The sequence below is a fragment of the Muscardinus avellanarius genome (assembly GCF_963383645.1).
Source record: "Muscardinus avellanarius genome assembly, chromosome: 16".
Classification (NCBI taxonomy): Eukaryota; Metazoa; Chordata; class Mammalia; order Rodentia; family Gliridae; genus Muscardinus; species Muscardinus avellanarius.
The window spans coordinates 62,497,681-62,525,515 of NC_137802.1; the positions used below are offsets into that span (position 1 = coordinate 62,497,681).

A 27,835-nucleotide genomic window follows, 5' to 3' on the forward strand; every position below is an offset into this window, starting at 1 on the left:
TCTGGACCAGGAGTTACCTTTACTTGGGGATGCACTAAGAATCTGGAGTCATTCTGGTGTCCACTTGATGTCCTTTTATTTGACTTGTTAGGGTTAAAACTCCCAGGACCAGTGCTTCCAAACCTTCCCAGCCTGACCCACCGTGTCCACATTTCCCGGCATGTTCAGGGCAGTCTGTGGCCTTGATGGGGGCTGGTGCTTCCTGGGCAGGACGGAGCCGAGGCAGTCCACTGTGGAAGCAGTCATCTTGGCCAGGGGCTAAAGATGGAGGCTGTGGGTCCCATGTGCTGTTCCGCAGCGTGCCCTGCCTCCTTCCGGAGCGCAGGACTCCATGACTAGGAGGGCGAGGCGGGAGGCCGTGGTCTGCACTCCAAGTCCACGGCTGGCTCCAGGTGTGTGCTCCGAGCTTCAGTTCTTCTGCCCTTACCCCGTCTGGCCAGAGTCGGGGGCTGACTGTTGTGCTGGGCCGTCAGCTATGACACTCTGCTCTCCGTGGGCCTCGACGCACCCCTCCACTGTCTTCAGGATGATTCGGAGCCTGCGGTCCAGGGCCAGGAGGTGGGGTTCAGTGAGGACGGGGGTGAGCTGGTCTTCCAGCAGAGACTCCCGCATCACGTCACTCAGCCTGTAGTCGGCCTGGGCCAGCAGCTGCAGGTGCAGAAGTGTTTTCTTTTTGATCCTGCAAAGACAAAATCAGAGGAACTGAATACATGTAAAAAGGTAACTTGGCTGTGCGTGCCCATTTCCCGCCAACAGCCGAGACAGCTAATATTCTCAGAGCCCTCCTCCCCGGTGTCTTTCATTTCACGTTAAGAGAACGAAGAAAAGGTGGCAGCCTTTGCCCACCTGCCTTACATTCAAGAAGTGCCATGCCATTTTTACTGTGATAACTGCACTGCTCCCGTGTAGTGATGCCGGGCCACGTGCATCTGCGCTGATGCTGCTAATGGGATCAAACCTTAGGCCACGCTTATGATCTTTCAAGAAGACTTAAAGTTAATGAGAGAGGCTTCTAGTGGGTGAGATGAGGAAGCTGTCCGCCACCTTGAAGTCAGCCTTCAAATGGTTTCTTGCTAACTTTATAATATTCCGGTGTCAAATTCCAACATCAGAGGGATGAAAATAGGGCAGGACCATCTTTTTTTTTTAATTTTTTATTGGTGCACTGTATTCATACATCATAGTGGGATACAAACTTTTGTAGACATACATGCACACATCGCTCAGTCAGCCCCTACCCGATCCCCACCCCATTCTCTCCCCATCCCTCCCTCCCTGCTTGGCTTAGTGGTTGACATCTAGTATTATAGCAATTTATCCAAACTTAAAAATGATAATCTCACATAACAGTTTCATTTGTCTGATACCAAGCTTTTGATGACTTAAAGATAACATTTCAATATTTCTTTTTACTTTCTTACCAGAGAATATTTTTTTTCTATTTTTTTTTTTTGGTGAAACTATCATATATTTAAATATTTATTTTTCAGAAAAAAAATCTATCCTAATAATGGAATATGGACTCTAGATACCCACAACGATCTTGAAAAAGAACAAAGCTAGAAGATATATATTTTCTGATTTCAAACCATATAAAGCTACAATAATTGAAACAGTGTAGTACTGTTCTAAAGGCAGATATATAAACCATTGGAGTTAAATACAAGCCTAGAGCTAAACTCTTCCCTATATTGTCAAGTTATTTTTGACAAGGTTTCCACGAACATTTGGTGGTGGAAATAATAATCTTTTAACTAAATATTGTTGAATAATAATTACATAGAAAAGAATAAAATTGGACCCTTACCTAATCCCATATACAAATATTAACTCAAAATAGATAAAAGACCTAAATATAAATCTTAATACTATAAATTTTTAGAAGAAAATCTGGGTCATAAAACCTCACAACATTGAAATTGGCAGTGATTTCTTGGATATGATTTCAATGACACAGGCAACAGAAGAGTATACAAACTCCTTAAAAAATAAAAAAAATATATTGTATATCCAAAGACAATGTAAACAGAGTTAAAAGTTACTAATAGATTGGGATAAAATATTTCCAAATGCTATATCTGAAGGTATATTAATATTCCAACTAGAAATCCTAAAAATTAACAATAAAGGCAAACAATACAATTTAGAGATAGGTAAAAGACTAACATAAATAATCTCCACAGATAACCAATCTTAGTTGTCTGTTGGATGGAAAATCTTATTTCTCTGGTTCGGGTGTGTGTTACCTATTTCTTCTTTGTAGTTAATCTCTGAGTATTTTCTCTAGCGCTGGTTTTGAAGACATAAATTCCTTCAGTTTCTGTTTGTCATGGAAGCTTCTTATTTTTCCATCTAATTTGATAGAAAGTTTTGCTGGGTAGGAAATTTTTGGCTGGAAGTTGTTTTCTTTCAGAGTTTGGAATATGTTACTCCAAGCCCTTCTGGCTCTCATGACTTGGTTTGGGAAGTCTGGAGTGATTCTAATTGGTTTGCCTCTGAATGTCACTTGGCCCTTTGTTTTTGTTGCCTTTAAGATTATCTGCTTGGCTTCCACATTGGTCATTTTGACAATTATGTGGCGTGGGGATCCTCTTCTCCGATCCTGTCTAAAGGGAGTTCTATATGTTTCCTGGACCTGTGTATCAACCTCTTGCTCTATGTTTGGAAAATTTTCTGCTATTACTTCCTTGAAGAGATTATTGATCCCTTTGGTTTCACTTTCTTTTCCCTCCTCTATTCCAATTATTCTTAGGTTAGCTCTCTTAAAATGGGCCCATATTTCTTCAATGTCAGATTCCTGCTGTCTGATATTTTTTTCTAGATTAGAAACTATGCGTTCATTTTTGGAATGATCATCTTCTAAGAGCGAGATTCTGTTCTCCATGTGGTCTAATCGGTTGTTTGTGCTTTGAATTGAGGCCTTTACTTCATTAATTGCATCCTTTATCTCTTTTTGGCTCTCTCTGAGTTCTTTTCGAAGCACCTCTATTATTTCTACAGTTATTTTCCTGATTTGATCTTCTAGAAATCTCTGATTTTCTGTTTTATCGGGTTCTGATGTTGTGGGGTTGTGTGCATTCATTGCTCCAGTATTATTCCTCTTTCCCATGATTTCCGATGTTTGTGCCTTCTCTGGGTTCTTCCCTTGGGTCACTATGACTTCACTTAAGGTGTTCTGGATCTCGAGTCAGTAGTATCTCAGACCCCACTACTCCTTTACTGGGTTGTATCACAGAGTCTCCGACCCAGAGAGTCGATAGAGGCTGCTTTAGACTGTGGGGGGTGCCAGGTTGCACGTTCTCCTATGGTGTGATATCTCTGCCACCGCCCCTCTCCCACTGGGTCAAGTTCCAGGGAGTACAGTACTGGGATTTCTCCTCTGTGGCCCACAATTTGACTCACTGTTCTTGAGTACGCAGATGTAGCCGTACTGGACTTGGTGAATTCGGTGCTGCTGCCGCCGGTGGCAATATGGCGCTGCTGCTACGCCCTCGGCCGTGAGGCTGGTGTATTTCTTCTTGGTTTTGATTTCCACTCTGAATCCCTGCAGCGTGTTCTGAGCTCAGCCACTGGGAGCTTTAGATGTTCCTTCGTGGAGAAATCCCGCCTGGCTGTTCCGCAGTGGCTCACCTCGGCTTGCTGTAGCCGTCCGGTGAAATCGCCGCTGCCGCCGGCAGTATGGCGCTGCTGCCACGTCCTTGGGCGTGAGGCCAGTGTATCTCCTCTGTTGCTCTGAGCTCTGTTCTCAGTCCGCTTTCTCTCTGGAGCCTGGTGATTTTTTTGTTTTTCTGGTGATGGTGTTTTCTGGCTATGAAAGGCGCTGATTTTGTGGTAATGGAGATTGGTTGTTAGCGGGGCTCTTAAGCCCCGCTTTTCTCAGTCGCCATCTTCCCGGAAGTCCCAAGGACCATCTTGACTTTAGGTTATTTTGATTTCTTATGAAGGGATCTGACCTGGACTCAGGTGCCCATGGCTTAATTGCCTGGATTTGGTCATAAGCAGCCTCTGCCCATCCTGCTCAGGAAGGAAGAGCTGTTTGCACTAAGCTAAGAAGTTGATGAAAAATAGCCATGCTCTGCATTTCCCGCTGGTGACAAATTGGATGGTTGTGCTAGGTGTGAACTGCATATTTATAATTAGCTCTGGATACAGGAGCTGAGCAGCTGGCCCATTTCACAAGCCTAGAGAGCCGAGTAAGGAGGCCCTCGAGAGAAGGGGAGGCCAGGACAATGAACGTCTGACAGGCTTAGGGGACTTTAGTCAGGGTTTTATTAGGATGGTGATCACATTGTAATATTCATGAGCTTTTAAGAGTCCCAGCCAATCAGAGGTCTGAGCCAGAATATCAGAATTCCATCAGGCTCTGCCGAAGTGGGTGATTATCCGAGCGGGTTAAAGATGAAAGTTGATGACTGAAAGTTGCTGTATTAGGAATGAGGAAATTCACCTCCTTCTACCCACCCACGTCCTAGCCAGTGACAGCTGGTTGCGGCCTTCAGAGCTGGGTGGCCCACAGGATGGACTATCCTAAACACCACCTGCCCTTGTTAGGCAGGCGCTGCGTGAAAACTTACATGCAGCACTGGGAGAGAGGCGAGAGGATGGAGAGCTCGTCATGGGAATGGCGTCCAAACCTAGGAGAAGAAACCAGCTTCAGCAAGCAACCTGCACCATTAGCAGTTGGAGTGAAATGCCAGGGACCATGGATACTGCCTGCCCAGACCTCATCCTCAGTCAGTGCACAGAGGCCTCCTGGTTAGAACCAATAGCCGGTCCGCCTTCCCTCCCCCAGCTACAGAAGGCCAGGCCCCCAAGAGCTTATCAACTAGTGAAAAGGTCGCAGGAACCCTCAGCCTAGTGCACTACAGGGAACCCTAAGAGTTGCTTTAGAGTGGGGGAGAATCAAGTGGGCACTCAGTAAAGATCAAGAGGAAGAGGCCAGCGGGGTTGGGGGGAAGCAGGGCAGGAGGGAGGGGACCCCGGAGCAGGCCTTCCTCCTCTGAGCACCCGCACGAGGGGAGAGCTGGGACTCAGGTGGTGATGCTCACCCTCTGGCGTTGTCGAGATGAATGAGGAACCCGTCATCCCCAAATTTGGTGAACATCTCATAGTGGTGACGGTCCATGTTCCCTGTAGAGCAGGGCAGAGGTCAGAGGTGGAGCTGGTAGGCCTGGGGACAGAAGCTCCCAGCCTGTCATCTCTGGGGAGTGAGGCCTGTCAACAGTCCAGGGCGCAGTGGCCTGCCCAGAGCTCCTGTCCCTTCCCTGCCCCTGGCCAGTTGTTCCAATGTGCAGACACCTGCCTCTGTTTCCCTTGTGCACGCTGGTGTGGGCCATCCTCGGCCCAGACGCTCTCTACTGAGAGACAGGGTGCCTTGCCTCCCCCAGGGGAGTGGCAGGGGGCCGCCTGTCTGCCCTGCTCGGATCTAAGCACGTGTGTAACAGCCGCCTTCATGACCATCTGCGGGCCTGACCCTTTGCTGGCCCCTGTGGAACTGGAAGGTGGAATTGCCAGGCTAGGGCCGGGGCCGGGGCCGGGGCCTTGCCCTCCGTGTCCAGCCACAGGTTTATCAGAGACCTTCTCACCTCCTTACCTAGTTCCTCTCACTGGGTGAAGGGGCATGCAGCTTCGCGTCCGATCCCACTGGGGTCCCATGGCAAGCTGGCGTGCCTGCCTTCCTAGCAACAGCCCTGGACTTCCTCCAGTTCTTTAAAGAGAAACCTGCTAATGTCTGTCCTCTTGGACCTCCGCCACTTTTGAGGCCACGAGGTGGTGGGGTGTGCAGGGCCCTTGGGTCCAGATGAGCCCAGCTGTAGCTTTGCACCGGGGTCACGGGCGCCCTAAGCACAGGGACCTACCTATCAGGAAGTCAAAGATGGCCATGTCGATGATATTGAGGAGCCGGCTGCTGCTGTTGTACGGGTAGATCTGCTTCACAGTGTCACAGTAAAGGGGATTGAGCTCCCACCTGGGGGTGAGAAGAAGTCCTGGGGCTGGAAAAGCCAAGATGGCAGGGTGTTGGGGACCCTCCCACACCTGCACTCCACCCCCGGCCTCCCAGATCCTGCCCTGGTTGGGCGGCAGCTTTTCCGGATGCCGGGTGGTAGCTGGGTACCCTCGGGAGGACCCTGGGCAGGGACACTTGGTGAGCAGGTTCTGAGCCCTTCCACGCTACTGGGCAGAAGCTGATAGCTGGGGTACCTATCGCTGGCCAGAGGGGCAAAGGGAAGACGCTGTGCCCCCCACCTGCTTCCTTAAAACCCTTCCCCAAGCCTGCTGGACCCTGGCCCTCCAGTGATCCCACACTGTTAATAACCCCAGGGCTATCCTCCGCTATTTCTGTTATGTGTGCTCCTTTGCCTACAAAGCACGCTACACCCTTCGGCCTTCAAAAAGCCCCTCAGGATCTGTCATTCATCTCTAGGAGGTCTTCCCTGGTACATCTCTTCCTACCACGGTCCAGGCGGCTTGATGTGGGACTTACTCAGTCAGTCGGCTAAAACAGTACTGTCGCGCCGGGAAGTACACCAGGCCCCATGACTGCAGCCACGAGGTTACCCTGGGTTTCAGGGTAACTGTCTCCTGCCCACAATGGCTCCTCATATCACAGAAATTCTGCACTGTGTTTCTGTGACCTGACTGCTCGTCTTTCTAACCCACAAGGCCAAGGGGCTTCCCAGGGGAGAGCCTGTGTCTTTCTTTGTCCCCTAACACCTAGTAGGCTCTTTATATAACTGCATAATTGAACTCAAGGAAGAGAAAGATCCAGGCCAGCTGGTCCCAGGATCAATATGAAATGAGGGCAGAGGAGGATGGAGGTAGCCTTTGGGGTCCAACTGTGGCTGCCCCGAGGTCTGTGCTGCAGGACCGTCGTGCCCAGGGAGCCAACTCACTCCTCTTTTCCTGCCAGCGTGTAGGAGCGGATCCAGGGGTTGGGCACGGACAGCCTGGGGGCCAGGTTGAGGGACGGCAGGAAGGCAGAGAGGGAGCCCTCCAGCAGGTGCGGGTTGCCGCAGACAGCGTACTCCGTCTTGCACATGTAGGGGCACTTGGCGAAGAAGCACACGTTGCTGGCTGGGGGAGGAGAGAGGAGGAGTGAGAGGAGGGCTTGGTGGCACACCATCTTCCTATCCCAAGAAACCCCTTAGGATTAGGATGGGAAACCCTGAGCCCTCAGCTTGGGGAAAAGCAGCAGAAGGAAGCATCTGCCTTTCCCAGATGCAGGGGCCAGGGAGGCTAAACGGAGCATTCCAGGTACCAGTTTTCAAATGTCTCTCAGAGCAGAGGAAGTGAGGGACCCAGCCTTCCTGCATCCTATGTGATTAGATCATTTTTTGGGGGCACCTTGGATGCATAACCTCTGGTTCCAGGGAGGCCAGGGTTGTAGGGTCAGGGCCCACACAGCCTAGTCAGCATCCACACCTCTTCTGCTCCACCGCTCCTCTGGTGTGGTGCTTACGCAGGCAGGCAGGGAGAATCTGATAGCAGCATCTGCCCCTCCCAAAGATGCCTGCGCCCGTAGCCTTACCAAGCCCTCGGTCCCAGGATGTGGCTCAGGCCAGTTCTCTACCTGGAGAGACAAAGAAGACGCTCTGCAGGATTTCATTCTTGGTGACCTCGAGGATTTCCTTGGTGACATTCACTAGCCGCCCCACCGTTGGTGGCACCCGTCGGAAGTCCAGGATCCTGAAAGAGAGGGAGCCCTGTTCAGATCTGAGGGATGATGAAGGAGTGGGGAGAAATTCAGTTGCCCAGCCTCCAAACGTGAGGCACTGGCTGGCTAACTGGTGGAGAAGGAATCCGAATTCCATCAAGCCTCAGGGAAGGAGGGGGAGCTTCTCACAAACTCAAGCTGTGCTGATGGTCAGTGCTTCTCAGATGTGAATGCGCATCCTGTGCCCCTGGGGAATCTTGTTCAAAGGCAGGTTCTGCCGGGCGTGGTTGTGCACACTTGTAATCCCCGCGCTTGGGAGGCGGAGACAGGAAGATCGCGCAGGTTTGAAGCCAGCCTCGCTGCCTTAAGAGACCCTGTTTCCAAATGAAAATATAAAATAGGTCTGGGAGTGTAGCCTGGAGGTAGAAGGGTTTCCAAGAACCCCAGTGCCACCAAAAAAAAAAAAAAAAAAAAAAAAAAAAAGGCTGGTTCTGGGTTAGTGGGTCTTGACTGAAATTCTGCATTTCTAGAAAGCTCCAGAGTGCCAGGCGTGGTGGCGCACGCTTGTAATCTCAGCATTCGGGAGGCTGAGACCGGAGGATCGCAGTTCTCGGACAGCCTCAGCTACTTAGTGAGGCCCTCTTTAACTCAGTGAGACCCGGTTTCAAAACAAAGAATAAAAATAGGGCAGGGGGTGTAGCTCGGAGGTTGAATGCCCCTGGGTTCCATCCCCAGACCCGCAAAAAAAAAAAAAATAAATAAATAAAAATAAAAATAAATAAAAAAATAAAAAGCTCCCGAGTGCTGCTCATGATGGGACTCTATTCACCGCCCACTCTTTGAGTAGCAGTGGCTGAGCAGTGAGGAGGGGCCTGGGAGTTTAGGAACGTCCACTTTCTGATGTGGTCACCTTAAGACTCCTTGGGGGAAATGAGACGGGGCCTCTTCTCATTTTCAGACCAGGAAACTATAGCCATGCCCACCGGGGTAGAAATGTAAACAGTATGGCAGGATTTGTTTTCTTTATAAACTGTCCATTACCTTAGATGACCTTGTTTTTTTTTTTTTTTTTTTTTTTTTGGTGTGTGTGTGTGTGTGTGTGTGTGTGTGTGTGTGTGTGTGTTACTGAAGACTGAACTCAGGACTCAGGGGCACTGTACCTTCGATCTACACCCCCAGTCCTTATTTTTATGCTTTATTTTGAAACAGGGTCTCACTAAGTTGCAGAGGGCCTAAGTTGCTAAGGCTGGCCCGGAACCTGTGATTCTTCAGTCTCAACCTCCCAGTATTAAGATTATAAGCATGTGCCACCACACCTGGTGATGAAGATCTTGTGTTTTTAATATTTATTTATTTATTTACATTGTGGTACTGGGATGGGCATTCTACCTTTGAGATACACCCCAGCCCTATTTTTTATTGTTTTTTTTTTTGTGTGTGTGTGGTACTGGGGTTCCTGGAAGCCCTTCTACCTCCGGGCTACACTCCCAGACCTATCTTATTTATTTGGAAACAGGGTCTCTTAAGCCAGTGCGCGCGGCTGGCTTTGAACCAGCGCGATCCTCCTGTCTCCACCTCCCAAGCGCGGGGATTACAAGCGTGCGCCGCCACGCCCGGTGCTTTATTGTTTATTTTGAAACAGAGTCTCAGCAAGTTGCAGAGGGCCTTACTAAGTAGCTGAGGCTGTCCACGAACTCCGATCCTCCTGTCTCTGCCTCCCAAATGCTGGAATTACAAGCATGTGCCACCATACCCGGTTTGACCTTGTGTTTTTTTTTTTTTTTTTTTTTGGTGGTACTGGGGTTCCTGGAAGCCCTTCTACCTCCGGGCTACACTCCAAGAACTATTTTTACATTTTTTGGAAACAGGGTCTCCTAAGCCAATGCGTGCGGCTGGCTTCAAACCAGATCCTCCTGTCTCTGCCTCCCAAAACGCGGGGATTACAAGCGTGCGCCACCATGCCCGGTGACCTTGTGTTTTTTAATCTCTGGGGTTGGAGAGAGGTATTGGGTTCGACGAGGGCATCTCGCTGATGCAGGAAAAAGATGAAGAGCCAGAAGGAACAGGTGCCAGGGGCTTGTCCCAGGATCTGTCCGGTGCCCCTCCTGCTGATTGCCCTTGAGGTGGACACCACCTCTGTGGCCTGACCTACCTGTCCAGGTGGAAGGCCGCCACCTCGGCATTATGTCTCTGGAAGTCAATGAAATAGAAGAAGTCTGGGGGCGTCTCCTCATCTCGCTGCTGTCTAGAAGGAAGAGAACAGTCACTCCCTGGACTCAGACGTCAGCTGCCAGCCTGGGGCAGAGCTGATGGTATGACCGGCCAGGAAGAGAGGGAGGTGTTTGTGCTTTTTATGGGCACAAGGATGAGCAAAGGACAAATCAGTAAGGGCCCGTGGTTCCCTGGGCCAGGGAGAGACTTGCCAAGTAGGAGGAGCCAGGCTGCCGGCAAGGCACTGACCTGTGGGCAGCACCAATGCGCCGTTTCCTACTCTAGACACTTTGGTGAGAGTGGGTGATGCTTTAAAGAAACCGGCAGGTTTTTTTTTTTTTTTTGTGGGTCTGGGTATTGAACCCAGTAGGTGCATTCTACCTCTGAGCTACACCCTCAGCCCTATTTTATTTTTTATTTTGTAATCGAGTTTCACTAATTTGCTGAGGGTCTTGTTAGGTTGCTGAGGCTGACCTTGAACCTGTCTCAGCCTCTCAAGTCCTGAGATTACAGGTATGTGCCACCATGCCCGGCCGCTGCTTCTCATATTTTGAGAAGAAGCACTAGTGTGCATGTGATTGTACAGTATGTCGTAGGTGTCACACTTATTAAACACATCCCCCGTGCCAGGCGTGGTGGCGCACGCTTGTAATCCCCGCGCTTGGGAGGCGGAGACAGGAGGATCGCGCAGGTTCGAAGTCAGCCGCGCGCGCTGGCTTAGGAGACCCTGTTTCCAAATAAAATATAAAATAGGTCTGGGAGTGTAGCCCAGAGATAGAAGGGCTTCCAGGAACCCCAGTACCACCAAAAACAAAACAAACAAAAAAACATCCCCATATGTTCAGAATGTGTATCATTCAAGGATAAATCTCTACTACCACTCTTTAATAAGGGACAAATGCTTTTGCTTTAAATATCTTAGTAGAAATGATGTTGGGGAGGGGCTAAACAAGTGATGTGTGCGTGTGTGCCTCTAGCATCTGGTACCCCATTGAGATGTATGACTATACTGCACCAATAAAAAATAAAAAAAATATTACTCATCCTAAAAAAACAAAAAGAAAGAAAGAAGCCGGGCATGATGGCGCACGCTTGTAATCCCAGCATTCGGGAGGCAGAGACAGGAGGATCGCGGTTCGTGGACAGCCTCAGCTACTTAGTGAGGCCCTCTGCAACTCAGTGAGACCCTGTTTCAAAAAATAAAAGACTAAAAAATAGGGCTGGGGGTGTAGCTTGGAGGTAGAATGTCCCTGGGTTCCATCCCCAGTATCTCAAAAAAAAAAAAATTTAAGAAGTGTGTGTGTGTGTGTGTGTGTGTGTGTGTGTGTGTGTGTGTGTGGTACGGGGGATGAAACCCAGAAACAGTCTCTCTCCAGGCTGCTGAGCTGGGTAAAGCAGATCCACGGCAGAGCTGGAGAAGATTCTGTTCTTAATGAGGATGTTTTATTCTTTTATTTTGAAACAGGGCCTCACTAAGTAGCTGAGGCTGGCCTTCAACCTGCTGTCCTCTTGTCTCAGCCTCCCAAGTACTGGGATTACAAGTGTGTGCTACCACGCCCGGAAGAAATACACTTTAAAATACTACTGTTAGCAGGGTGTGGTAGCACACACTTGTAATCCCCGCGCTCGAGAGGCTGAGACAGGAGGATCGCAAGCACAGGTTCGAAGCCAGTCTCAGCTACTTAGTGAAGCTCTCAGCAACTTAGTGAGACCCTGTTTCCAAATAAAATATAAAATGGGTCTGGGAGTATAGCCCGGAGGTAGAAAGCCTCTGGGTTCCACCCCCAGTACCACCGAAACAAAACAATAACAGCAACAAAAACTACTGTTATTTGATTAAAGACTATACAATTGTAAGCGAAAGTTTGTTTTGTGGAATAAGACTAGGCAAACTTGCTCTTATCACTAGGTAGCGGAAATTTTGCTTTAGATTTTAGGGGTAAGAAGCCGGTCAATTTGAACAGTTTCTATATTTGTTTCTAATTGCTTGGGCAAGGAAGGGATTCTTAATTTTCCATCTTTTATTTTAGATTTCGAAACATGGTCTTGCTAAGTTGCTGAGGCTGGCCTTAGACTTGTGGTCCTCCTGACTCAGATTCCCAAGTACCTGGATTACAGGCGTGCACCACCATGCCTAGCAAGCTGTATAAATTTTTGATGTCAAAAAGAGGGGCTTTAGCCCCAGAAAAATGTGAAAGAGCGTGGACTTAGTGGCCCGCCCGCCTGGGGTTTAGATCCTGGGTCCGCTCTTTGCAGCTGGGAGACTGGGGCGAGCTGGGCTCTCAAATCTCAGACAGCATCTTCACCTTACAGCGGAGATAGTAATGGCGCCTGCCTTGTGAGGTCATCAATGACCCAAAGTCAGTGTTCATGTGGAGGTGTGGCTCAGACATCAGCAAGGGACAGAAAAGGGTTGATCTTACTAGTTTTAGTTGTTTACATTATTATCTCAAATAAACATTAACATTGGGACATTCTATGCTTGCGGCAGAACGTCCCAAAGAGACTCCCAGTGAGTGGTATGAAGACCCTAGGTCACCTTCATCACTCCGGTCCAAGCTCCCTCTCCCCCATCCTGGGCGTGGGGTGCGGAGGAAGGCCTCACTTACCTCATGGGCTTGAACATGGCCTTCCCGAAGTCCGAGAACCGCAGCACCAGCTTCAGGTGGACGCCGCTGGGTTTCACAACTGCGCAGAGGGGGAAGGAGCGTTAATGGCTCAGGGTGGTGACTTTCCTCTCCCTAGACCCAACTCATTTCTTCCCTTTCTGCTTATTTAAGAAGACCCCAACGCCGGGCGTGGCGGTGCACGCTTGTAATCCCCGCGCTTGGGAGGCGGGGACAGGAGGAGACGCTGTTTCCAAATAAAAATATAAAATAGGTCTGGGAGTGTAGCCCGGAGGTAAAAGGGTTTCCAGGAACCCCAGTACCACGAATAAATAAATAAATAAATAAAGACAGACTAAAAATAGGGCTGGGGGTGTAGCTCGGAGCTAGAATGCCCCCGAGTTCCATCCCCTGGTACCGCTAAAAAAAAAAACAAAAAAACAAAAAAACAAAACAAAAAAAACCCCTGAAAAACCAGGATTTGTTTTTGCAAAGCCTGTGGGGTGAACGCCAAGGCATCAGGCCATGGAGAATGTGTCCAGGGCTTCAATGCGGTCTTTCTGCCAGTAAAGGAGAAAGGCAAATAATGTAGGGTTCCCCACGTAGATGCTACTGAGAACCCCAAAGAATGTTTGCTTAAGAGGAACTGATCTTTCCTCTTTCATTTTCAACTGTACGCTTGCAGATTGGGCAACATCTACAGCCCTGTTTTTATTTGGAAACAGGGTCTTGCTAAGTTGCCCAGAGCCTCACTAAGTTGCCGAGGCTGGCAGTGAATCTGTGATCCTCCTGTCTCAGCCTCCAAAATACTGGGATTTCAGGCGTGCGCCCCTCACCCTGCTTGTTTCTTTAAGTCTTAACTTCTGGGCACCTTCTCCCTGTCCCAGCCCTGCTGTGAGCCCTGTGCGGCTCCAGACAAGGTCTCACTCATATTGTGTACTATAAAATGGCAAGTAGCAGATGCTTAAAGAAAAGGAAAACCTGGCGCTCTCGAAATGTTTAACCTTTGACATATCCCATCGCATGTGGAATTTGTGTGTGTGTGTTGTGTGTGTGTGTGTATAACTGGGGATTGGGAATTCAACCCAGGGCTATTCTACCTCTGAGATATATCTTAGGTCATGTATATTATATGATCTAGGATTACATATTGAATTATATTGGATTATATATAATATATTTACATAATATATATTTATAAAATATTTTAAAAAATATATATTTTAAATTTTGAGACTGGGTCTTGCTAAGTACTGAGGCTGGCCTCAAAATTGTGATCCTTCTGTCTCAACCTCCCAAGTATTGAAATTACAGCTGTGTGCCACTGGGCTGGCCACCTGTAGAAAATTTTTCCATGTATTTAGCACGTGGCATGGACGGACGGGGCCATCCATGGCTGGAGGTGACTTGCCTGGGGCCTTGGGTGCCCAGCCCCACCTGGAGCCTGTTCACAGCACTGGCAGAGGGTACTCCCTTGCCTGCCTAGCTTTCTGACTCTGTCAATCACTTACCCTGCCCTGAGTCACCTGGAGCAGCACACTGCTGATGCCTGGGCCTCCTGCTGTGCACTGAGCTAAGACCTGTGGCGATGGAGGCCAGGCCAGGGGACTGAACACCCCCAGGCAACTCTAATATGTGGCCAGCAGCGTGAACCACACACAGTCCTCTACTACTGCCTCTTACATTCGAAAAACATCCTCCCATCAGTTGAAGATTTTGTTAAAATGCAAATTCTGATTCAGAGAATCAGACATGGAGAGCCTGCCTCTCTCCCAAGCTCCCCAGTGATGCTGATGATGCTTGTCCTTGGACCACACTGGACCAGGGTGAGCCTACACCAGAGTTCCCCTTAAACGTTTTTTCCTTTTATGGGTGAGTGGGGAGGAATGTTGCGCTCTCAGAGGTAAGGGTGTGGGTGCTGTGTTTGCATGGCTGTGCCAGGGAGGGGACTGGATGGAGCTGGGGCTGGTCACTTACTCTGGGTGCAGTCACATGCCCCCAGCAAGGCTTTCTCGTCCTGACTGTAATCTGTGAAGAAGGAGAAGGATAGTGAGAATTCCCAGCCAAGTGCCCACGTAGGGTCGTGCACTCTGGTTCAGCCCCCAGGGGCGACTGTCCTGCAGGTTGGGGACCACAGCCTTGACCATTCAGAGTGGGTCTTCCAGAACCCACAGGGCTGCAGACTCACACCCTTCTCTATCCCCTTCGCCACCCCCTAGCCCTTTAGTGCTCAACCCTGCCATGCCCGGCTGAAACACCCAGGCTAGTTTTGTCTCTGTGAATAATTTTTGTCCCTTCCTGTGGGGTATAGAATACTACGCAATACATCCATAATGGGGTCATGCTGACGTTAACGTTATAAGATCTCTTTTAGAAGAAGAATTTTTTTTTCTTTTTATACTGGGGTTTAAATCCAGGGGCATTCTATCTCTGGGAAACATTCCTAAACCTATCTAATCTATCTAATCTATCTATCTATTTTTAGTTTTATTGTGGTAGGAGGAGTTGAACCCAGGAGCATTCTAACTCTGAGCTATACCTCCAGCCCTATTTTATTTTTTATTTTGAAATAAGAGTTCTCACTAAGTTGCAGAGGGCCTCACTAAGTTGCTCAGGATGGTCATGAACCTGCCATCCTCCTGTCTCAGCCTCCCAAGTACTGGCATTACAAGCATGCACCATCATGCCTGCTCCTGTTTATCTTTTATTTGGAAGCAGAGTCTCCCTAAGTTGCTGAGGCTAGCCTTGAACCTGCGATCCTCCTGTCTCAAGCTCCCAGTGACTGGAGTCCCAGGCATGTACTACTATGCCCCACGAAATGTTTTTTTTTTTTTTTAATAACTTCTCTATCATGTGTGAGGGGCAACCCTGTAAGGCTATGCCCTGGATCCCGCCTGTGATGGCTTAACTCAGCCCCTCTGGGGGAAAGTCCTCCCTCCTGCCTGGTCCCTTGAGGCTCACCTGCACTGATGGTGGGAAAGTGCCTCATATCGTGGAGGAGTTTGCTGACGAAGGGACTGGACCGGGGGTACAGCCCGTGGCGGTTGATTCCCAGGTGGAACTGGACCCAGCTGGCCTCGAGTCGGAGCTGCAGCGGGGGGTCCAGGGAGGTGAGGTTCAACTGCTCCTTGTACATCTTGTGGCGCCTGGAAGAACCAGAAGAGCATTTTTTATTTTGTTTTTGAATTGGAAGAACAGGAGTGCAATAAGCCACAGCAGCAACCGGTCCGCGTACTTCATTCATGCATTCATTAATTCGCTCATTAATTACTTAATTCATGTTCATCGAGCACCTAACATGGGCCCGGCTTTATGCTGTGCTCAGGATTCCATGGGGAGCAAAAGGCCCGCTTGTCCGCGGATGGCTTACAATCTAGTGAACAAAGTGAGCAGTTATATAAATACATCAGTGCTGAATTACAGACCAGGACAGATCTCATGGAGAAAAAAGGGCCGATTGTTAAGAGTAGAATTAGGGGCCTCATATAATCTGGGACCTCAAGGAGAGATCCTGGGATCCTTCGCGAACTTTCCTATTAAAAAGTCTGCACCGGCCTGGTGTGGCGGCGCACGCTTGTAATCCCCGCGCTTGGGAGGCGCAGGTTCAGGAGGATCACGCAGGTTCGAAGCCAGCCTCGCTGGCTTAAGAGACCCTGTTTCCAAATAAAATATAAAATAGGTCTGGGAGTGTAGCCCAGAGGTAGAAGGGTTTCATCCCAGTACCATAAAAAAATAAATAAAATAAGATAAAAAATTAAAAAGTCTGCACCAGCCTCAGCTACTTAGTGAGGCCCTCTGCAACTCAGTGAGACCCTGTTTCAAAATAAAGAATAGAAAATAGGGCTGGGGTGCAACTCAGAGGTAGAATGCCCTGGGTTCCATCCATCCCCAGCATCACAATAAATAAAATAAATAAAATAAAATAAAAAGTCTGCACCTTACATCTCCCAATACATTATGTCCTAATGAGTCAGGAGGTTGGGGGAGAAGGTCATGGTGACAATCGGGCTGGAAGTCGAGTGAGATTAATCAGTATGGTAAGGAGGAAAGAAAGAATCAATTAACCATGTGCCGATTGTCCTTCTTGGTAACCTTTTCTGCAAGAACAAGAAGAAAGAAATGGTACCGCTGCCATTTGGAGGCTGAGTTCAGCTTGGGAAACAAATCATATATCTGTGAATAATTAGAGCCTCACCTCCGAGGCCAACACACTGGGGTTAGGTGCCAACAGAGGAATTCTGGGGCCGCAGACGTTCATTTCCTAGCGATATGCATTTTAATTCTGCACTCCTGGCGGGTCTGTGGCGTGCAAACGTGCTCTGCGTAGCTATTGACTTTTTTTCTTATGTTAGAAATGGATGTGGATGCTTCTCCCTAGAAAGGGATTTTGTTTCTAGACAGTGGGTGACTCTTGATCAGATCCACGAGTTCCCCATTTTGTCCTTGGCCGAGGTATTGGAGGGCTGTAGCCAGGGAAGTTGAGATAAAAGCGGGGGGAGGGAGTGGGGTGGTTGGCAAAGAAGCCAAGAGCCGCCCGGGAGACATCCCGCTTCTGCTTTCTCTACCTGTCAGAACAACTCCCCAATTTGAAAGCAAAGTCTCGGGAACAACAGAGCGCATCATTATCTTTTATATTTATGAAGGTGATTTCCCCAAATGTTCGGGAGGCTCCCGGGGGGCAGTGAAGACTTGTGCTCCCATCAGGCCTTTGGGCTGTCAGGGACAGCTCACCCTGGTCACCTGCCTCGTCTCGCCCCCATTCTTCGTGGCTTGTGTGTCTCATACCACATACTGGATTGTCTCCACCCCGCTTTCTGGACTCAGTCTTCACCGTGGGAAACACTACTCAGAGAGATTTGGCTTCAGTCTTTCGGTCTCCCACCGGCTTTCGCATTGGCACGCTCTGACCCAGGAATCAGCCTTTCTGTAGCTGGATTTGGTTTCTGTTCCCACAGAAACCAAAATGGCCCGATCATCAATGGATTGATGTCTAACGCAGGTTTCTTGAGCCTTTAGTGACTCAGATCTTCTAACCGTACCCCTATGGATCTATAGCACCACCTTTGTTTTATTTATTTATTTATTTATTTATTTATTTATTTATTTATCGGTACTGGGGATGGAACCCAGGGGTATTCTACCTCTGAGCTACACCCCAGCCCTATTTTTTATTCTTTATTTTGAAACAGGGTCTCACTGAGTTGCAGAGGGCCTCACCAAGTAGCTGAGGCTGTCCGCGAACCGTGATCCTGTCTCAGCCTCCCAAATACTGGGATTACAAACGTGCGCCACCACGCCCGGCTTCACCACCTTTGATTTTTGTTTTTGTTTTTATATGCAGAGCTGGGATTGAACCCAGGCCCTGGAGCATGCCAGACTAGCCCTCTACCACTGAGCTACATCCCAGCCCTCACCATTTTTGTTTGTGAACTTGTGCATTTGGTCTTCTGTGAATTGCCTTCCCACCAGGACCAAGTCAGGCTGCCTGCTTGGACAGATTCGAACTCTGGAAGTTTGACCTTCGTATCAAGACCAGGTCTTTAAATTCCCACTGAATTTCTCAGGAGTCAGATTCATTAATCTTGTTCTCTGTTTGCATCGACACTCAGGACCCTGTGCTGTCTGTCTCTTGGACCTAATTTGAGGACAAGGCCACCCAAGAGGTCACCTCTATCTTGCCTGTGCCCCTGACTTCGATTGACCCTGGGCTCTAGTTCTTCCTCCCAGAAATTCCTCCATGGTCATTCCTGGAGCGACATCTCCATGGGCCCACTGGCCTCACACTGGGGCTTCTGCGTAGCTGAGAAGTCTTTCTGGAACAACCATTTCTTCTCTTCTTTTAGTCTCTTTTCATTTTCTGTTACACTTGGTTCTGAAAATAGGCGGCTAGAAAGGAAGATTGGGTGAAGGTGAATTTCAGCCTGTGACATTCAACACCATGGTTGAGAACAAGCATGAGTCTACCGGGCGGAGGGATAGAAACAGAGGCTTTGAAGCCGGGCGTGGTGGCGCACGCTTGTAAGCTTAGTATTTGGGAGGCTGAGACAGGAGGATCCGGGTTTGCAGCCAGCCTCAGCTACTTAGTGAGGCCCTTTGCAACTCAGCGAGACCCTGTTTCAAAATAAAGAATAAAAAGTGGGCTGGGAGCCGGGCTTGGTGGCGCACGCTTGTTATCTCAGCATTTGGGGAGCGGAGACAGGAGGATAGGTTCATGGACAGCCTCAGCTACTTAGTGAGGCCCTTTGCAACTCAGTGAGACCCTGTTTCAAAAATAAAGAATAAAACATAGGGCTGGGAGGGTAGCTCAGAGGTAGAATGCGCCTGGGTTCCATTCCCAGTACGGCAAAAAACAACAACCAACCAACCAAACAAACAAACAAACAAAGGCTCTGGACCACAGAGGCAATCTTAAGAGTAATCGTGAGGTCTGACCTCAGGATTGGAAAGAGCCAGAGACTAACCTGACTCCCCTTCCTCCTCGTGACATTCCTGCCAAGGAGTTGCCTCTTTTATACAGGACCAGCTCCGGCGAAGGGACATCTAGACCAATTCAGTACGTCTGTCCAGCTGTAATACTGAGCCCAAGATTCTTCCAAGGCTTCCAAGAGTGAGTTCTGATTTTGTGCTCTGGAGTCGGGCCGAATGAATTCCTCTCTTACACGGGAGACTTAGAAGGAGTCAGAGAGAGTTGTCATGTGACCTTGGAACATCGTCCCATCTTCAGGTCTCGCTGTCGTTTCCCTTCATGGGGGGTGGGGAGGTGCTTTCATCACTAAAGGCTCAAAGAGGGTTGATTGTATTTGAGAGCTTAGTTACTGCAAGGAACTGAACGTTCCTGTCCCCTCAAATTCATGTTGCAATTGTAACCCTCATAATGATAGTTTTAGGACATACAGACTTGAGGAGGTCTTCAAGGGGGCAGAGCCCTCCTGGATCAGAGTACAGGGGCCTCATAAAAGAGCCCAGAGCAGAATCCTTGTGTCTTCTGCCATGTGAGGTTCTAGCAAGAAGCCAGTCTGTGAGCCAGGAGGGACCTCATCAGATACCACATGGGCGTGGCCTCCTCTTTCAGCTTCAGCCAAACTTCTCCCTGGCACATTCTGACCATGAATCAGCCTGATCTTGGAAGTTTCAGAACTGCGAGAAATGAATTCCTATTGTTTATAAGCCACTTGGTCTATGGTGTTTTGTGATAGCGGCTGGAACGGACTGTTATGTATATTTATTTCCCTTCTGTGTCTGACATCCAGAATGAAATGTAATCCTTTGGCCAGGGGTTTCCCAGGACAGAGGAGAAAAGGCTAATCAGCCCCCTCTTCCAGACATCTTCCTTCTATTAATGTAACCAAAGACTGAATACTTTGGGGGATCCATATCCCACATCTGGAAGAAACTCGGAGAGACTTTATGGCAGGGCAGGATTCTAAAATTGGCCTTTGAGATTTCATGACTCCATCCCCGGAACCTGTGGCTATGGTGAGCGGCCACTCCCAGGATTATGCTATGTCCCAGGACACGTTGGGATGTGGAGAGGTTATCCAGCTGGGCTGAAGCAAATCACATGAGCCCTTAAAAGCAGAGATCTCCTCTGGCTGGCAGCAAAAGGGGAAGGCAGAGAGATAAGAAAGCATTAGAAAGATTTGACACAGAGTGGGCCAAATACCAGCCAGCTGCCGCAGTAACTGAGACTTTGCCAGAAAAAAAAAAAAAAAAAAAAAAAAAGAGGAATCAGCTTGAAAGAGGACTCCCAAGCTCCAGATGAGAACAGGGTGGAGTGAATTCTTAACCAACACCTTGGAGTGAGTCTCATGAGACCCTAGCAGAGAATGAATCTTGCCACCCCGGACTTCTAACCTACAGAACCAATGGGATATTGCTTTAAGTCTCTAGGTTTGTGGCAATTTGTAGATGGTAGAAGAAAATGAATGCATATTTTGTTCAGAAAGAGGCTAAGAAGACAAAGGCTCTTATTTAAGCATATGTTTGTATTTATTAAAAAACACCCCCCCCAAAAAAAAATATATATATATATATATATATATATATGTAGAACCACCCTAAGTTAATATATATTAACCATATATATTTAATGAAGAAAGCTACTCATATAGATTTTGGAGCATTATTTTGTCATGCAAGTGGTTAATCAGCATTTGGATAGAATTTATATTTCTGAGTTCTTTGGGGTCATTTAGCCAGAGAGATGTAGGTTGTAGCAGTGTCTTGGGCAGAGGGTCAACAGATTCAAAGGCTTCGAGGAGCCAAGCGTTGGTGCATACTTGAGCAAAGAATGCAGGGCGAAAGCAATAAGGAGGGGTGGGGAGTGTGTCAGACTCCTCATTTCAAGGGGAGCAGAACTTGTTCTTCGTTCCCTTATTCACTTAGGAAATATCTGTTCTTAGCCAGGCACTGATCTATATCTTGGAGCTAAAGCTGTGTCAGAGTCTCTTTCTCCTGAAGCGTCTTCTTAGAAAATCACTGGTACTGAGTTTTCAAGAGAAGCCGAGAACCCAGATTTTGATCAGAATTTGGAATCTTGCAAATGAGGAGAGAAGGCAAGCAAAGGAACACTCTGTTATTTTAAGACTTTGGTTTCTGAGAGCAGTCGAAAAAAGATGACTGGGCCCTTCCTCCCAGGAGGCTCAGCCTGGGCCAGCCTTCCAGCTTGGGTGGGAGAAGGGGCCTGGAGCGTACTCAGTCCTTAAATCTCAAGAGCAGGCCCCCAGATCCAGCTCCCTCCCTTCCTGCCTGGGAAAAGGCCCATTTATCCTGTTTCTATAATTATTTAAAGTGACCATTTCTGCAAATCGAGGGAAAGGGTGAATTGTTGACCAGGTCTGTAGGCCTCTGGCCAAGTTCTTTTCTTACTTTATTAACATTTATTTTTAACAGTCTAGTTCCCAAAGCAACTTGGAAGCTAAGGTTGTGTGACTGCTGCACTCTTGGGAGTTTGCTGGAAAGAGTGGCGTGTCCTTAGCCAAGTCACCCTGAACCAGAGGAATACAGCGCCTGGGTTAGGATGGAGAGGGAAAAACAGTTATTCAGGCCAAGCCAAGTGGCTGGGGTTGCCAGTGTGCACCCCTGAGCCCAGCTTGGCTTAACCTTTTCATTTCTGCAACTTGTCCTTTTTTTTTTTTTTTGGTGGTACTGTAGGTGGAACTCAGAGGCTTTCTACCTCCAGATTATACTCCCAGACCTATTTTATATTTTATTTGGAAACAGGGTCTCACTAAGTTGCTGAGAGCCTCACTAAGTAGCTGAGGCTGGCTTCGAACCCGTGCGATCCTCCTGTCTCAGCCTCCCAAGTGCGGGGATTACAAGTGTGCGCCACCACGCCCGGCTTCTGCAACTTGTCTTATGGAATTATTTGTACAACTGTGCAATAACATATGTTCACATATGTTTGGCGAAGAATTGTTTAGAACTGTAAAAATGGAGACAATATAGATAACAAAAAGAGTAATATTTAAGAGATGGTTCTATATGTAGTGACAGAGAAAGATGTCTAATTTCAGAATGACCTATAGAGAAAGTCTCATTTTTTTTGCATTCAAAATATCATATCCATGTAATTCTCTAGATTCAAACACACAGACACTTAAACTGGTTGAGAATGAAGAGACCACACCACTCTTGATGGCGGTAGACCTGACAGGTGAGGTTGAGCCGCTGTCGTATTTTTTATAGATTTCTGTAATTTTGCTCATAGACGAAAACACTCAGAGTTCCTTTTGCACCCCTCTCTCTCAGTCTCCCCACTGAGCATCCTTCTCCATCACTTTGTTTCACTATCACATCTTGTTTGAATTTCCCCTCCTGGACCAGGCAAACAAGCTGGACTTGGACTGGGTGGTCTACAACCCACAGTTCTAGATCACATGGCTCCATCCCTTTGGCCCCGGTGATTAATTCAGTCCTGTACAAATATGACCTGAGATGTACCAATCTTAGCATTTCTTTGGACTTTTCGAGGCTGTCAGAGAAGAGCTCTTTTTTTCTGGGTATTTCAGCTACGAAGAGACTATAATCAAGGAGCTGCTGGTGGCCCCCAAACCTGCCTCCTCCTACTGCCACTGGGAAAAGAACTGAAAGGTGAGCAAGGGAGGGTGGGAGGTCACGAAGTTGCCTGGTGGCATCCTTGGCGTACCCCCTCAATGTGGTGGTCATGTTACTGAAACAGAGCTCCCCTCCTCTAGCTGGTCCACATGGGTTTTCTGTCTATTGTCCTTTGAAAGATGCAAATCGGACTCCGGCTGCATCACACACTGGTACTGGCTTTTGGGAGATGGAGCTAGCTCCCGCTCTCCATAGCCTGCACTGTGGAGGGACAGAGCCCGGCCACCTCATCTGACTCACACCGTCAAACAAGACCCTGAAATTTACCCCCCATGTCCATTAGGTACTTCTTAAATTAAACAAACAAAACCACTTTTCTAATCTCATCTTAGGTGAAAGCTGACACGATCCTGGTCTTTCTCCACAGTCACCTTATTACTCAGCGCCTAATTAAACGCTGGTTTCATCTCCAAACTAAATTATAATTACTATTGTTTCTCTAAGTCTTCTTTAATCTTTTCCCTGGGAAGCATCCAAGACTATAGTCCACTTTCATATTAATCTTGGCTTCCAGAACGCCAAGGACCATCCCGGCTCCCTGTCTCCACCACGCCTTTCTCCTTTCTCTGACTCTCAAATAAAAAATAAACAGTACAAAGGCAAAACAGGAAGCCCATCTTTTGGAGACAAAGATGACAATGCCCTAGTTTGACCCCTGCTGGACGGAGGTGAGCGTATCGCAGACACACCGTGAGTTGAACAAGAAGTAATCAGGAGTGCAAATGATAGAAAGGGACCCAGAGTTAGTGTCTCAAAGACCTGGCTCGGCCACTTAGCAGCACAGTGACCTTGAGGCTAATGCTGTTGCTGTACACACACGTATCCCATTGGATCCTGCAGCCACTGTATGAGTTACCCACAGTTTGCAAACATGAAGACCAAGAGAACAAGGTCTTAAGGAGTAGTTTTAGCATCTTTAAGCTTCAGCGTCCCTACTGTGGGAGACGGGGACCCCTGATGGCTACCAGAGGTCAGGCCCTTTGGGAATAAGCCTGGTACCGGACCTGGAAAGTGGAGACACAATGGCTGTTACAATGGAGACACCACAAGCATCAAGTGCATTCATATCCGACCAAGGAGTAGGCATCCAAGCCTGGTTGCTATTATTAATTATTATTTTGATCATGTATTAAGATTAAAACACTGTTTTACTGGGAAATTGGAGACAAAACTCTAGCTTTGCAGCCAGAGCAAAATCCTTTTGGAACATCCCACCAGCAAGGGATCAGCATCTCCGTCATTCGGTTGCATTAGATGACGCCTTTTGCGTGTCTTGACACGTCTGCGAGGTCACAGGTCGTCTGGAAGACTTGAGTCCACCGCAGCTTGTCTGTGGTCTGTCCATGTGCAAGGTAAGCAGTCGCCAGGTTCAAGGCAGCCCGGGTGGGTCTGAACTTGGGACAGGAGGAGCATCTGCTGGCTTGGGGATGGGAAGGAAGCCTGAAGGTGAAGCTTAGATGGAGTAAAAGGAACTTGGATTCTCCCGTGTTTCCTGGGATACAGGAGTTGAAGGTGCCAGTCCATGGCCTCTTTCCTCCCAGGATCCTTTTCTGGATCCTCAAGGGCAGAGCCTCTGGGTTTTGATATTAACTAGCCAGGTGCTTGAGACTAGGAGGGGATACAGCCATGACTCAGGGGGGTCAGGAAAGATCTGGAAGGTTTGCAGAGACTCGGGTGGGCTCGCCACACTCCTAGTCACTGACCAGGAGACTTCAGGTCGGAAAAACCTCCTGGATGTCTACATTTTCTTGTCTTGAGGAAATAGAACAGGATTGACACCTCCAACTTCTACTTGGTTTTAGAGCATAGATACCTTTATTACAAGTTCTTTGTGGGTTGGGGTCAGGCCCTTTGGGAATAAGTCTGGTACCAGACCTGGAAAGTGGAGACACAAAGATACTCTTTGATAACTGGTACAGTGGAGATGCTGGGACAGAATCAGAAGGAGACGTTGAGAACTCTGTGTGTTCCCCTCCAACCCTGTAGAGCAAGGTGTTCATTACCAAGGTTACCTGGCTGCTAAACAGAGACACAGTGATTTCTTTTTCTTCCAAATACTGTGGTAGTTTTGCATGCACACCCTCATACTTTTACCTGTCCCTTGATGCAACACTTTTACCTGGATGCTGGTAAAAGAGCTGCTGATACTCCTGACTTTTTTTTTTTTAAATCTTCATTTGGGGTCTCATCACCAAGTTAATTGTCCAAAGCACATCTCCAAGCATCTGCCTCCTACGTAACCTTTCAATAGACTCTCATCATCCATGAACTCTGTCTAAATTTCTCAGTCATGTAGCCCCCAGTCATGTAACCTCTTCTACCTTTCCAGTCCTCTCTGCCATGCTCCTCCTCCCTGAGCTCCTCATTTGAGGTTCTCAAGCATCCCTCTCCACAGTGTCCTGTCTCTTCACCTTGGGAAGCCTTAATCTCCAGAAATCCCCCCCACCCCAGCCTTTGGGGCTAAACGCCTATGGAGCTTCCCCTTCAAACCTTCTCCAGTCCTCCAACCAGCGACGATCTTTCCACTCCCTCAAATTTTCATGTGACTCCCATTTCTTCTGTCACTCAGAGTAACTATGATGTGGGCACACTGATGTTTCTTCTAACAGACAGTGGGCAGAGGCAACATCTTGTTATCTCTGCACCCTTGTGAAACATAACACTGCACCTTGAACACAGAAAGCACTTAGGCTCATTACGGAAAGAAGCTGGAAGCTCTCAGCTAGTGCCGACATATGCAGCCACTGTGGTTTGAGTATATTTTTGGTTTTGGTGAGCTACAAAATAATTCAGGGATTTGATGGTTTATAATTCAAGGCAAATCTGTTTTTTTCTTTTTCTTTAAATTTTTTAACTGATACGTTAAGACATAAAGATCATACATATTTATAGGATACCATGTGATGTTTTGATGTCTATATACATTGCATCAAATATCATTTTATTTAAGACAAGATCCTTTCTTCTAGCTTTTTGAAATATACATGATCATTATCTATAGTCACCTGTCATACTACTGTGGAAAGAGCACGTCAGAACTTCTTGTTCTTCTGGTACTGAGGATTGAGCCCAGAGGCATTCTATCACTGACATGTATCCCCAGCCTAATTTTTATTTTATTTTATTTTTAAAAAATTTTTAATTTTTTTTTACTTTTTGGTGGTACCGAGGGTGGAACCCAGGGGCTTTCTACCTCCGGGCTATACTCCCAGACCTATTTTATATTTTATTTGGAAACAGGGTCTCACTAAGTTGCTGAGAGCCTCACTAAGTAGCTGAGGCTGGCTTTGAACCTGCGTGATCCTCCTGTCTCAGCCTCCCAGGTGCTAGGATTACAAGCGTGCGCCACCACACCTGGCTATTTTTATTTAATTTTGAAAAAGGATCTCACTAAGTTTCTGAGGCTGGCCTTTAACCTGTGATCTTTCTGTCTCAGCCTCCAAGTATTGGGATTATAGATATGTGTCACTGCAACTGGCTCAGGACTTATTTTTATCTAACTATAACTTAGTACCCATTGATCAACCTTTTCCCATATTAATCTAGTCTTTCTCAGATGATTTTACTCTAAGTTGTCTACAAGGAAAGCTTTCTTTTTTTTTTTGCTATGAAGGAAAATTTATTTATTTATTTATTTTGTTAACTTTTTTTTTATTGGTGCACTGTATTCATACATCATAGTGGGATACAAACTTTTGTAGACATACATGCACACATCGCCTAGTCAGCCCCCACCCGATCCCCACCCCATTCTCTCCCCATCCCTCCTTCCCATGCTTGGCTTAGTGGTTGACATCTAGTATTATAGCAATTTATCCAAAATTAAAAATGATAATTTCATATAACAGTTTCATTTGTCTGATACCAAGCTTTTGATGACTTAAAGATAACATTTCAATATTTCTTTTTGCTTTCTTTCTTACCAGAGAATATTTTTTTCTATTTTTTAGGTGAAACTATCATATATTTATATATTTATTTTTCAGAAAAAAAATCTATCCTAATATGGAATATGGACTCTAGATACCCAAAATGATCTTGAAAAAGAACAAAGCTAGAAGATATATATTTTCTGATTTCAAACCATATAAAGCTACAATAATTGAAACAGTGTAGTACTGTTCTAAAAGGCAGATATATAAACCATTGGAGTTAAATAAAAGCCTAGAGATAAATTCTTCCATATATTGTCAAGTTATTTTTGACAAGGTTTCCACGAACATTTGGTGGAGGAAATAATAATCTTTTAACTAAATATTGTTGAAAAATAATAATTATATGAAAAATCAGCACCTTTCATAGCCAGAAAACACCATCACCAGAGAAACAAAAAAATCACCAGGCTCCAGAGAGAAAGCGGACTGAGAACAGAGCTCAGAGCCACAGAGGAGATACACCGGCCTCACGCCCGAGGACGCGGCAGCAGCGCCATACTGCCAGCGGCAGCGGCGAATTCATCGGACGGCCACAGCAAGCCGAGGTGAGCCGCTGCGGAACAGCCAGGCAGGATCTTTCGGCTCAGGGAGCATCTAAAGCTCCCAGTGGCTGAGCTCAGCACACGCTGCAGGGACTCAGAGTGGAACTCAAAACCAGAGAAGAAAAAATACGCCAGCCTCACAGCCGAGGGCGTGGCAGCGGCGCCATATTGCCACCGGCGGCAGCAGCAGTGAATTCACCGAGTCCAGTACAGCTACATCTGCGTACTCAAGAACAGTGAGTCAAATTGCGGGCCACAGAGGAGAAATCCCAGTAAGGAAAACTTTCTAAACAAGAAAACTCCATGAGATTCAGCAAAAGAGCTACTGAGGACTAGACATGTATCTCTGATTTGAATATCACCAGATCATTCTGAACCAAGAGTTGGAGTAGATATAAAGTCAGTCTTTTCACCTTTGTTGCAGTAGACCAAACTAACTTTGGAATATATGCAAAATAAGCTGGACATTATGGTGCACACCTGTAATCTCAGTACTTGGGATTAGGAGGCTGAGACAGGAGACTGCAGATTCGAGGATAGCCTTAGCAACTTAGTGAGATACTGTTTCCACAAAAAAGGAAAAAAATAAAGACTAAAAAGGCTGGGCATGGCTGGGTGTGGTGACGCATGCTTGTAATTCCAGCATTTGGGAGGCTGAGACAGGAGGATTGCTATTCTCAGCCAGCTTCAGCTACTACTTAGTGAGGCCCTTTGCAACTCAGTGAGATCCTGTTTCAAAATAAAGAATAAAAATAGGGCTGGGGATGTTGC

At 47.3% G+C, this 27,835-nt stretch overlaps 1 protein-coding gene across 1 annotated transcript in view; it reads right to left on the minus strand.

Annotated features, from left to right (window-relative positions):
• Window positions 1-423: 423 nt before the first annotated feature.
• The window catches only part of FAM20A (FAM20A golgi associated secretory pathway pseudokinase), a gene marked incomplete at both ends in the record, with an annotated part of 54,633 nt that continues 27,221 nt past the window's right edge, over window positions 424-27,835 (minus strand). Inside the window, 10 exons of the mRNA XM_080714113.1 lie at window positions 424-679; window positions 4,575-4,634; window positions 5,049-5,130; window positions 5,859-5,968; window positions 6,894-7,074; window positions 7,571-7,686; window positions 9,807-9,899; window positions 12,475-12,553; window positions 14,449-14,499; window positions 15,433-15,617. Coding sequence (XP_080570239.1) covers window positions 424-679; window positions 4,575-4,634; window positions 5,049-5,130; window positions 5,859-5,968; window positions 6,894-7,074; window positions 7,571-7,686; window positions 9,807-9,899; window positions 12,475-12,553; window positions 14,449-14,499; window positions 15,433-15,617 — 1,213 coding nt within the window. The remainder of the gene's footprint in view (window positions 680-4,574; window positions 4,635-5,048; window positions 5,131-5,858; window positions 5,969-6,893; window positions 7,075-7,570; window positions 7,687-9,806; window positions 9,900-12,474; window positions 12,554-14,448; window positions 14,500-15,432; window positions 15,618-27,835) is intronic.